The 11934-nt window shown below is 39.7% G+C and overlaps 1 protein-coding gene across 1 annotated transcript; it reads right to left on the bottom strand.

The window, feature by feature from the left end:
- Positions 1–8583: 8583 nt before the first annotated feature.
- On the bottom strand, positions 8584–11601 carry LOC308608902 (melanoma antigen preferentially expressed in tumors-like; the record flags this gene model as incomplete). Its single annotated transcript, XM_081222250.1, has 3 exons — positions 8584–9420; positions 10255–10857; positions 11312–11601. 3 exons carry the CDS (start codon positions 11599–11601, stop codon positions 8868–8870), a joined length of 1446 nt encoding a protein of 481 aa, XP_081078376.1. The 3' UTR covers positions 8584–8867.
- Between the last annotated feature and the right edge of the window lie 333 nt (positions 11602–11934).

The following is an 11934-nucleotide window of genomic DNA, read 5'->3' as shown; positions in this document are numbered from 1 at the left end:
ATCATTATGGAAATTGCATTCAGAACCTGTTTTTCTTTGTTCCTTTGTGAAATTCGTTGATATATGGAAATAAGTTTACTGTCAGTGTTTTTATGTTTTTTTGTTTTTTTTTTTACATCTTTATTGGAGCACAATTGCTTTACAATGGTGTGCCAGCCTCCACCCTACAACAAAGTGAACCAGCCACACATACACACAGGTTCCCCTATCTCCTCCCTCTTTTGTCTCCCTCCCTTCCACCCTCCCTATCCCACCCCTCCAGGCGTTGGCAAAGCACGGAGCTGATCCCCCCATGCTATTCGACTGCTTCCCACTAGCTATCTATTTTAGGTTTGGTAGTGTATATATGTCCATGCCACTCTCTCACTTTGTCACAGCTTACCCTTCCCCCTCCCCATATCTTCAAGTACATTCTCTAGTAGGTCTGTGTCTTTATTCCCGTCTTACCCCTAGTTCCTTCATGACCTATATTTTTTTCTTAGATTCCATATATATGTGTTAGCCGACGGTATTTGCTTTACTCTTTCTGGCTTACTTCACTCTGTGTGACAGATTCTAGGTCCATCCACCTCGAAAGAAGGAAAACGGTTGCAGTTACTGTCCCGTGGCGTAGAGTTGAATATCCCTACCCACCAACCATCACGATGTAAAATTCAACAGCCCTAGGTTGAATATAATAGGTAGAATAAAAGGCTCATCCTGTAAGGATTACTGTAGTATGGATTAAAGTTAATATTAAATTACAATTTCTTCCAGGCCAAGGATGCAGACAAGTGAGAAGATAGGGATTCTGTACAGAGTGTTTATTCATGAGCTGTGTCGTTTGTCATGATATGACTGTCCAGTACAATTTGGAAACCCCTTCCACGTAAAAACCATCGAAAATAAAATTGTGGTTCATAGATTTTCATAGTACTAGTCGGGAATGAACTTTTTCCTGGGCTGCTTCTTTTTATCCACTCAAACATTTTTCCATTCAAAACATAGTTCTAGAGTGTGATGTCAGGAAGTTGGCATAACAGGAGTCTCCAAATAAATATTTTGCCTAATCAGCATGGGCGAGAGTGTTTTTGTGGGAGCCCCAGTATCCAGTGATGAAGCCCCAACACCCTGATCCATTAGAAAAAAAAAATCCAAGAACAGACACGTTGAAGAGAGTAGGAAGAATAGCTTCACGCTACCAATATCAATCTTCCCCCAAGGCTACACATATCAATGCCTACATAGATGCACTAGGCCTGCAATTCCTCCCATGGGGGAAAGTGAGAGTGCGGTGAGCACCTGAATACCCAGTGGTGCTAGCCGCTGCCCAGGAATGCCACTTCTTTCTTGCCCAAACCCAGAACCCAGAGGCGATGAGCATGGCTGAATAGTCTTGGAATAGCAAGGAGAAGGGGAAAGGACAATGGCTCACAGCAAACAGGGCACCAAGCTCAACAAAGGGCTGCAGTTCTTCTAACTGTCTCACAGACTGTACCCTACAAACCTCATAGGACCCATCACCTACAGAAGCCTCAATTTGCCCATGAGCATATCCAGCACTCCATGTTCTTGACCCTCTCAGAACCGGCATTCCATGGACACCCCTGCAGAAGGTACACTCATGCCTCAACAGATCATGCACATGTGCATAAAGAGGACAGGCACCACTCTGCTGGATGGTGAGGACAGACATACCTTAAACACTTCAGGGTACCGAAATGGGGAAAATAAACTGGAGGGTGTCAGCATGTGCCCTGGCTTTGTGCAATTGAGAAAAGGCGTGTATCATCCAAACGCTTCCTTCACAAGTTGGAAGAAGAAGGGCAGAGCAGGTGAATCCACAGAAGAGGCCTCCGAGACCCCCCAGTATCCCTAGCTTGGCTGAGTGGTGCGGGTGTTTCTCTCCTGAAAAAAGTCAGTAAAGTCTGATGGAGGAGATTGCTTCCTTAAATGTGAAGACACCAACACGAGATATTCAGGGGCAGGAAAAATCTAGGAAGCCCAACTCCCCACCAATGAAACAAGATAATTTCCCAGTAACTGACCCCATAAAAATGGAGGTCCATGAATTGCCTGACAAGGAATTCAACATGATTGTTTTAAATATGCCCAGTCAGCTGCAAGGCAACTCAATGAAATCAGAAAAGAAATACCTGTACAGAATGAAAAAGTCAACAAGGAGATAGAAATCATAAAAAGGAGCCAAAGAGAAATGATGGAGCTGAAGAATACAATGGATGAATATTGAAATATAATAGAGAGCTATAACAGCAGACTTCATCAAGCAGAATAAAGAATTTATGAACTCAGAAAGCAGTAGTTTGAAGTTACCTAATCAGAGGAGAAGAAAAAAGAATGAAAAAGAGTGGGGAAAATCTATGGGATTTTTAAAACACCATTAAATGGACTCATATATGAATGATGGGAGACCCTGGAGGAGGAGTAGTGGAGAGAGATAGAGAGCAAGAGAGAGAGAGAGAGAGAGAGGTGGTGGTGGAGATTTTATTTATAGAAATAATGGATGAAAACCACCCAACTTGTGGGAGCAACATGGACCCCTATGTTCACGAAACTCAAAAGTCCTCGAACAGTATCATCTCATAGAAAGTTATATGAAGACACAATATAATAAAAATATCAAAAGTCAAAGACAAGGAAAGAACTGTTTTTCTTTTCTTAAATGTCTTTATATTTTACTTATTTATTTTGAATACTTACAACAATCTAGAATTTTAGTCAACTCTATTAAAAATTAATTTTTATTGGAGTATAGTTGCTTTACAATGCTGTGTTAGTTTCTGCTCTACAGCAAAGTGAATCAGCAATATATATATATATATCCCCTCTCTTGTGGATGCCCTTCCCGTTTGGGTCACCACAGAGCATTAAGTAGAGTTCCCTGTGCTATACATGTGGGTTCTCATTCGTTATCTATTTTATATATAGTAGTGTATATATGTCAATCCCAATCTCCCAATTCAACCCACCCCCCCCTTCCCGCCCTGGTATCCATATGTCTGTCCTCTACATCCGTGTCTCTATTTCTGCTTTGCAAATAAGTTCATCTGTATCATTTTTCTAGATTCCACATATAAGTTATAGGATATGATATTTGTTTTTCTCTTTCTGAATTACTTCACTCTGTATGACAGTCTCTAGGTCCATCCACGTCTGTGCAAATGACACAATTTCCTTCCTTTTTATGTCTGAATAATGTTCCATTGTATATGTGTACCACACCTTCTTTATCCATTCCTCTGTTGATGGACATTTAGGTTGCTTCCATGTCCTGGCTATGCAATGAACATTGGGGTGCATGTATTTTTTTGAATTATTGTTTTCTCAGTGTATATGCCCAGGTGTGGGTTTGCTGGGTCATATGGTAGTTCTATTTTTAGTTTTTTAAGGAACTTCCATACTTTTCTCCATAGTGGCTGTATCAATTTACATTCCCACCAACAGTGTAAGAGGGTTCCCTTTGCAAGGAGAGAATTGTTAAGTCTGTGAGAGAAATGCCACTTGTCATATACAAGGGAACAGCATAAGGCTATCAGGAGATTTCTGAAAAGAAACCTTGCAGTCCAGGAGATAGTGGGATGATATATTCAAAGTGCTGAAAGAAAACAACCAACAACCAAGAATACTCTATTCACAAAAGCCGTCCTCCAGAAATGAAAGATAGATGATGACATTCCCAGACAAACAAAAGCTGAGGGAGTTATTCACCACTCGAACTGCCTTACAAAAAATGCTAAAGGGAGTTCTTTGAGTGGAAACAAAAAATTAACAACATGAAAACCTATGAAAGCATATAACTCATAAGTAAAAGTAAGCATATAGTCAAATTCAAACACTCCAACATTGTAATGGTGGTGGGTAAAACACTTTTAACTTTAGTATAAAAATGGAAAGACCAAAATATTAATAATAAATACAGTTGCAGTAATTCATTAGTGCTCACAATATAAAAGATACAAACTGGGACATCAATAACATGTAATGAGGTGGGAAGAGGTAAAAGTATACAGATTTTGCATATGATCAAAGTTAAGCTGTTATCATCTTAAAGCAGACTGGCATAACTAAAGATGTTTTATGTAAGCATGGTGCTAACCACCATGGTTAATTAATTTTAGTTTTCTTTTTTTTTGGTAAGTCTTTGAAATGCAGTGCATTTTCTCAATATGTAAGCAATATGAACAGATTATTAAATAATTTTGCATTCTTTCTCTTCTTTTAATTGAAATATAGTTGATTTACAATATTATATTAGTTTTAGGTGTACAGCAGAGTGATCCAGCATTTTTTCAGATTATACTCCACTACAAGTTATTATCAGATAATGCCTATAATTCCCTGTGCTATACAGTACATCATTGCTGCTTTCCCATTTTATACATAGTAGTTGTACCTCTTAATCCCATGCCCCTGATTTGTCCCTCCTACCTTCCCTCTCCCTTTTGGTAACCAAAAATTTGTTTTCTGTATCTGTGAGTCTGTTTCCATTGTGCATATGCATTCATTTGTATTATTTTTTAGATTCCACATATAAGTGGTATCATACAGTATTTGTCTTTCTATACCTGACATTTCACTAAGCATAATATTGTCTAGGTCCATCCATGTTGCAGCAAATAGCAGAATTTCATTCTTTTTATGGCTGAGTAATATTCCATTGTGTGTGTATATATGCCACATTTTTCTATCAATTCGTCTGTTGATGGCCACTTGGGTTGCTTCCATATCTTTGTTATTGTAAATAGTGCTGCTATGAACCTTGGGGTGCATGTATTTTTTCAAACCAGTGCTTTTGTTATTTTTCTGTATATGTATCCAGAAGTGGAATTGCTGGATCATATGATAGTTTTATTTTTAGTTTTTGAGGGAGCTCCATATTGTTTTCCATAGTGACTGCACCAATTTACATTCCCACCAACAGCATATAAGGATTCCCTTTTCTCCACATCCTGTCCAGTATTTGCGATTTGTAGACTTTTTGATGATAGCCATTCTGACAGGTGCGAGATGATATGTGATTGTTGTTGTGATTTGCATTTCTCTAAATATTAGTGATGCTGAGCATCTTTTCATGTGCCTGTTGACCATGTGTACATCTTCTTTGGAAAAGTGTCTATTCAGGTCTTCTGCCCATTTATCATTGGGATGTTTGTTCTCTTGATATTGAGTTATATGAGCTGTTTATATATTTTACATATTAACCCCTTGTCCGTCACATCATTTGCAAATATTTTATCCCAATACTTAGGTTTTATTTTCATTTTTGTTGATGTTTTCCTTTCCTTGCAAAAGCTTTTAAGTTTAATGAGGTCTCGTTAGATTATTTTTGTTTTTATTCCTTTTGCCTTAGGAGGTTTATCCAAAGGAATATTGGTATGATTTTTGTCAAAGAGTGTTCTGCTTATGTTCTCTTCTAGGACTTTTATGTTTTGAGGTCTTGCATGTAGGTCTTTAAACCATTTTATTTTTGTATATGGTGTGAGGGAATTTTCTAATCTTTGTTTTACATGTAGATGACCAGATTTCCCAACACCACTGACTGAGGAAACTGCCTTTTCTCCATTGCATATTCTTGCCTCCTTTTCGGTAGATTAATTTACCATATGTGCATAGGTTTATTTCTGGACTGTCTATTCTATTCCATTGATCGATGTGTCTGTTTTTGTACCAGGCCCGTGCTGATTTTTTGGTGTTTTTTTTTTTTCTTTTTTCTGCGGTATGCGGGCCTCTCACTGTTGTGGCCTCTCCCGTTGCGGAGCACAGGTTCCGGATGTGTAGGCTCAGTGGCCATGTCTCATGGGCCCAGCCGCTCCGCGGCATGTGGGATCTTCCCAGACCGGGGCACAATCCCTTGTCCCCAGCACTGGCAGGCGGACTCTCAACCAGTGCACCACCAGGGAAGCCCAAGGCTCATGCTGTTTTGATTAGCTTTGTTGCATAGTCCGAAATCTGGGAGGGTTATACCTCCAGCTTTATTCCTTTTTTTTCTCAAGATTGCTTTGGCAATTTGGGGTCTTTTGTGGTTCCATAGGAGTTTTTGGATTCTTCGTTCTAGTTCTGTGAAAAACGGCATGGGTATATGATAGGGATTGCATTAAATCTGTAGATTACTTTGGGAAGTATGGACATTTTAACAATATTAATTCTTCCAATCCAACAGCATGGGATATCTTTCCATTTCTTTGTTCATCTTCAGTTTCCTGTATCAGTGTATCATAGATTTCAGATAGGGCTTTCTCCTCCCTGGTTAGGTTTACTCTTAGGTGTTTTATTCTTTTCACTGAGATTTTAAACAGAGTTTAAAAACAACTTTCTTTTGTGATATTTCATTATTAGTGTATAGAAATGCAACAGTTTTCTGTATGTTAATCTTGGATCCTGAAAGTTTGCTGAATTCATTCATTAGTTCTAATAGTTTTGGGGTGGAGGCTTTAGAACTTTCTATACAAAGTATGTCATCTGCAAAGAGTAACGGTTTTACCTTTTCCCTTCCAGTGTGGGTACCTTTTATTTCTTTTTTCGTCTGATTGCTGTGGTTAGGACTTCCAATACTATGTTAAATATAACTGGTGAGAGTGGGCATCCTTGCCTTGCTCCTGAATTTAGTGGAAAGTCTTTCAGCTTTTCGCCATTCACTATGATGTTGGCTGTGGGTTTATCGTAAATACCCTTATCATGTTGCAACATGTTCCCTCTATACACACTTTGTTGAGAGTTGTTGTCATGAATGGATGTTCAATTGTGTCAAAAGCTTTTCCTGCGTCTACTGAGATAATCATGTGATTTTTATCTTTCAATTTGTTGCTGTGGTGTCTCACACTGATTGATTTGCAAGTGTTGAATCATCCTTGTGACCCTGGAATAAATCCTAAGTGATTTATGGTGTATGGTCCTTTTGATGTATTGTTGGATTTGTTTCGCTAATATTTTGTCCAGGACTTTTTCATTTATATTCATCAAAGATATTGCCTTCTCATTTCCTTTTTCTGTAGTGTCTTTGTCTGGCTTTGGTGTCAGGGTATTGGTGGCCTTGTTGCATTCTTATTTTATGATGTCTTTGAAATGCCATGTGTTATCATTTCAGCAAAGCAACAACATATACAATTCATTTAACATGTTTGTCTTTCTAAGTCAGAAATGCAGTAGCAAACTGGAGGTAAGAACAAGTTATTAACTATTTTTATTAAGTATTAATTAAATTTTACATCATTTTCTCTGTTTTTGAAATGCAGTTTATCACTTCAACATGTAAGCAACAAGAAAAAATAATTGTAAAAAATCTTTTACTGAGTCTTTAAAATGTGTGTGTTATCATTTCAACAAGGAAACAATGTAAACATCATTCATTACTTGTACATTCTTGTTTCTTACTAAGTTTTTAAAGTGCAATCTGTTTTCATTTCAACAAGGAAAATGCAATCTGTTTCCATTTCAACCAGGAAACACTATACACAAAATACTAATTATTTTTCCATTCTTTTCTGTTATCAGATCTTTGACATTTTCTATGTTACCATTTCAACATACAAATATTAGGAACAACCTATTAATTAACTTTATTTTCTATCAATTAGTCTTTGGAATGCAATGTTTTATCACGTTGACATATAAACATATAACCAGGTAATTATAACATTTTTCTTGCTAAGTCTTTGAAATAAAATGCTATCATTTTAACACGTAAGGATATAAAGAATTTAATTTACATTCTTTTACCTTTACTGTCTTTGATATGCAGTATGTTATCATTTCAACATGTAAACAATACATGTAAATTAGCAATTAGTTATTCTACATCCTTAGTTTCTTGCTAATCTTGGATACACAGTGTGCATTCAACACCTAGGGTACATCACATTTGAGAGTAGCCAAATTTCTAGAGTTCAAAAGCCACATACGGTTAGTGTGCACCATACTCAGCAGTGAAACTCTAGTGGAAGAGCAGAGGGAGCAAATACATATGCAACAATGTGTACCATGAAGGAAATAGACATGGTACCTTAAGAAAAAGCAGCAAAAGAATAAGTCTACTTAAATGGGGAAGTAAGAGAAAACCTATCTGAGGAGGTAACATTTAAGCCATGACCTGAGGCCTGAGAAGCTATCCAAGAGGATAAATAGGCCAATATCATTTGAGCAGACTATGTAAGGGGAAAAAGTGAAAAAAATACTGTGTTGTGAGGGAATAAATAATTTCCCCAGTCCTCTAAGAAAGACTAGAGAAACTGATAAATCGTAGGAATGTCTACACTCTGAGTGAGATCAGGGACTTTATCTTTCTTAGCACCTGGAAAAGTACCTAAATCATAACAGATGCTTGGTGAATGTGTGTGGAATAAGGAATAACTGAGCCAGGGGTCTGAGACCCGGGAAATCAGGCAGCAATATGCTGATGTAGATACCAGTAGGTAGTGGGCATAGTTTGTTTGTTTCCTTTTAGTTGCATATGGTTTCTCGTAAGACACCTGAGGTAATCAGAAACACAAGAAGTTTGCAGGTGCCTAGATGGTAAAATTATTCAACATCTATCACCTCTAGGAAGAGTTTCAATTGATCTGACTTGCGTCAAGTGCCCATAAATGGATAAGTGAACCAATCAGTGTGGATAAGGAAATGATGTACCATGACTGGGTCAGCTTATGTCACATACCCAACACTGTGGTTAGTAACCAGAAGATGTAGAGGGCAGTCAAGAGACCCAGCGGACCTTTCAAATTCCTCTATTTCCTTTTTAAAGTTCCTCTTTTATAGAGATCAGGTTACCTATCCAGTGTTCTGAACCCCAGTTTCGTAGAATAGTAGAACTTTACATATGTGTCTCTACAAACTTGGGTTTCAGGCAAAAAAAAAAAAAAAAGTGAACGCTTTCATGGCCACACATCAGTGTTGAAACTCCTCCTTGTACTGTGGAAATCACAAGTGACCCATTTCATGTCGTCCCGCTGTGCCCCGTGCAGCATCGCCTCCAAATGAGCCTGAACTTCAGCAAGTTTCTGTCGGTCCAAACTGTCATGAAAATTCCCTTCTTCGTAGCAATGGAGAGGGACAGGATAAATCACATACTTCAGCTTCATCAAGGATGTCAAGTGCTGCAGAAGGCTCTTGAGCACAAGCATCGTAATGGGATTGAAGGCAAAGCTAAGGAAATTGAGGTGGGTACAGTGGCTCAGGGCTGGGAGGACGGCAGAGAGAGTAGAATCAGTTATCATACAATTGTCTATCTCCAGATGTTGCAAGGTGCTTGAGACCTTCTCCAACAGAGTCTGGAGGGGCTCATAAACTTCGGAGAAGAAATGGTTGTTACTGAGACTCAATACCCTTAGGTGGGTGGCCTGAGAGCTCTCGGACAGGACAGTGACATCTCTGTTAAAAAGGCTACAGTAAGGTAGATACAGTGTATCCAACTGACGTGGCACAACTCTATAGAGAGAAAAACATAAGGTTATTTCAGAAGAATGAGGGCAATGAGCCCCAAATTATAGGTACCTAAGGCTCTAGAATAAAGTACTGTGTTCACGGTTTGCAACAGGTGGTTAACATTGTGGACTTTGGGATCAGACTTTATACATTTGTGACCCTGAGAAAGTTACTTTACAACTCTGAGGTACAGGGATTTAATCTTGAAAACGTGCACAGTAGTAATTATTATAAAGAACTGCGGGAAAGATTAAGTGAAGAAATTGCATGCACTTAGTATATACAACATAATCAGTGTTGCATCTGATTCACTTATTTGGCGAGGATGGGTCTGGGAAAGCAGCCAACTGAGGGTTTCCTTTGACTAGTTCCCAGATGACAAGCTCTCCATTCAAGGTCTAAGGCTTGCGGGAAATACAGGAGCAAAATTATCTGGCAGTGTTAACTATTGGGGCCCATCCATGGGCATGTGCATTAGTACTATAGCTTAATGTTTCTCCATCTGAATGCCTCCTCTTCTGCTCTAGAGAGCTGTAAAGTCCAATAGGAGAAGGACTGAGTCTTTTTCACCAATATATTTACAGACTTCTTTTAGGGTCCGCCCACAGCCACTGAATGAATGAATGAATGTATGAGCACAGCTTCCTTTTCTAACCTCATCTGCTGCTCACCATAAGGTACCCCTCTCTCCCCCGGCTAGATTCAAAATCCCAGCAGTGCCTACACTGAGGTAAAAAGAGAAATGGGTTACAAGGAGCTTAGGAAGATCCAAGCATGGTCTCTTCTGTCTTAACAATTAGGTGTTCGGGGAACCCAGGTTCCTACCCACCCCCTTACCTGAGCAGTTTGTGCAGTTGATTGGTGAGGCAGACGAAAGGCAAGCTGAGCTCCTGGAGGTTGTCCAGCCGCCCAAGGCAGAGGAGAAAAGATATGAACTTCCTTCTCGGATAAGAGTTAAAGGGGATGTTACACAGAGTAAGGCTGTTTAGGTGGATCACCCGAGGCAAAATGGTGAGGACTTCACTCAGATCAGTCTCATCCATTTCCAGGTGATCAATGCACCCCAGAACAAGAGACTGCAGGATACATTTGTGGGCAGGCATTCTATCGATTTGCAAATCTCTGCAGCAGATGTGCAAGGACCCAAAGTCCTGCTGAATTTTACTACAAAGGAAAGAGAGGAATTGCTCTGTTCTCAAGGTACCATTGAGGGAAATATCCACTAGTAATTCCATGGGTTCCTGAGCTGACTGAGGCGCAGACCCAGAATTACCAATCCCGAGGCGCCTGACACTATGCTGAGCTTCTTCTATCTTAAGGATAGAGCGCTGAGAGTATTTGCATGACTTAAAACAGAAAGGGAATGTGGTCCGAATCTCAGAGCATATTGTCTTACAGTCCGGGTCACGCCTTAAATCTAGGATCCTCAGTCTGGGCCCCCTGTAAGGAAAGGAAGAGACAGAACACATGAGAGATAGCTGATTTTAATATAACCCAGCAAGATCAATGATGAGAAGCAGGGACAGTGCACTTTAACCCTGGTTTGCGCTTCATTGCCATTCACCAAGAAGTTCTTTCCACACAAATGCAGCGTCTTTCATCCTTTTCCCACCCCCTCCTTCACCTCCAGGCTTTCCCTGTCTCAATGCCCATATTCCGCTTGTGTGTAATCACACTCAAATCCATTCATAGTATCCTCAAGCACTTCTATTCTATAATCAACTCTATAAGGCAATAGAGTCCCGAAGGTGACCCCAAGTGCTGACCGACAGCTCTGCAAAGACTGCAGTATTCACCATTGGCTACTGTTGGGAGACGGTTAGGTATTCCCCTGCCCCAGGCTACAGCATACCCTCCTGCTGACTCCCTGTGTCTCCACTCATCATAGTCTTACCAAGAGGTTGAGTTCTGGGCAGGGAGCATCTGCAGACCATCAATCATGGCTTCCAAGATGGCATAGTATGACTCCCTTGTGTTCAATGACCCAATGTGGAGACAGCGAAAAGGCCAAACCCTCACCATTGCCGTTAGCATCGTCTTATGCCCACCCAAGAAGGCAACGTTGAACAATGGAACAAAGAGGTCTCTTGGGATTTCGTCCACGGCATGGATAGCTGCAGGCTCATTATTCAGCAGACTCTTTGCAGCAAGCTCAAGGAGGGTGACTGTTGTCTTTTGGTCCATCTTCAAAAACCTGCTTCAGAGTGGAGAATATTTAGAAATCCTGAGAAGATATCTATAGTCACTTGTTTGCTTCCAGGGTTAGCTATGGACAAAATACTTACTGAATAAGTATGTGGTGAATCATAGGGCCAATTCAAGTGACCTCTACTATGGGAATAGAATGAAAATGGACTTGTGTGTATATTTAATTATATATGTGTACAAACACGCGCGCACACACACACAAAGAATTACATGAGATAAAATGCCATTAGAAATCAGAGGTATGTTAGCAGAAGACAATGCTGACCACCAAGCTGCCCTCCTCAAATTATTTCCTCCTGAGCAGCTTCA

Source organism: Mesoplodon bidens (assembly GCF_964165515.1).
Source record: "Mesoplodon bidens genome assembly, chromosome: X".
Lineage (NCBI taxonomy): Eukaryota > Metazoa > Chordata > Mammalia > Artiodactyla > Ziphiidae > Mesoplodon > Mesoplodon bidens.
The sequence above is the reverse complement of the archived record's forward strand: the minus strand, read 5'-3'. Positions and strand labels throughout refer to the sequence as shown.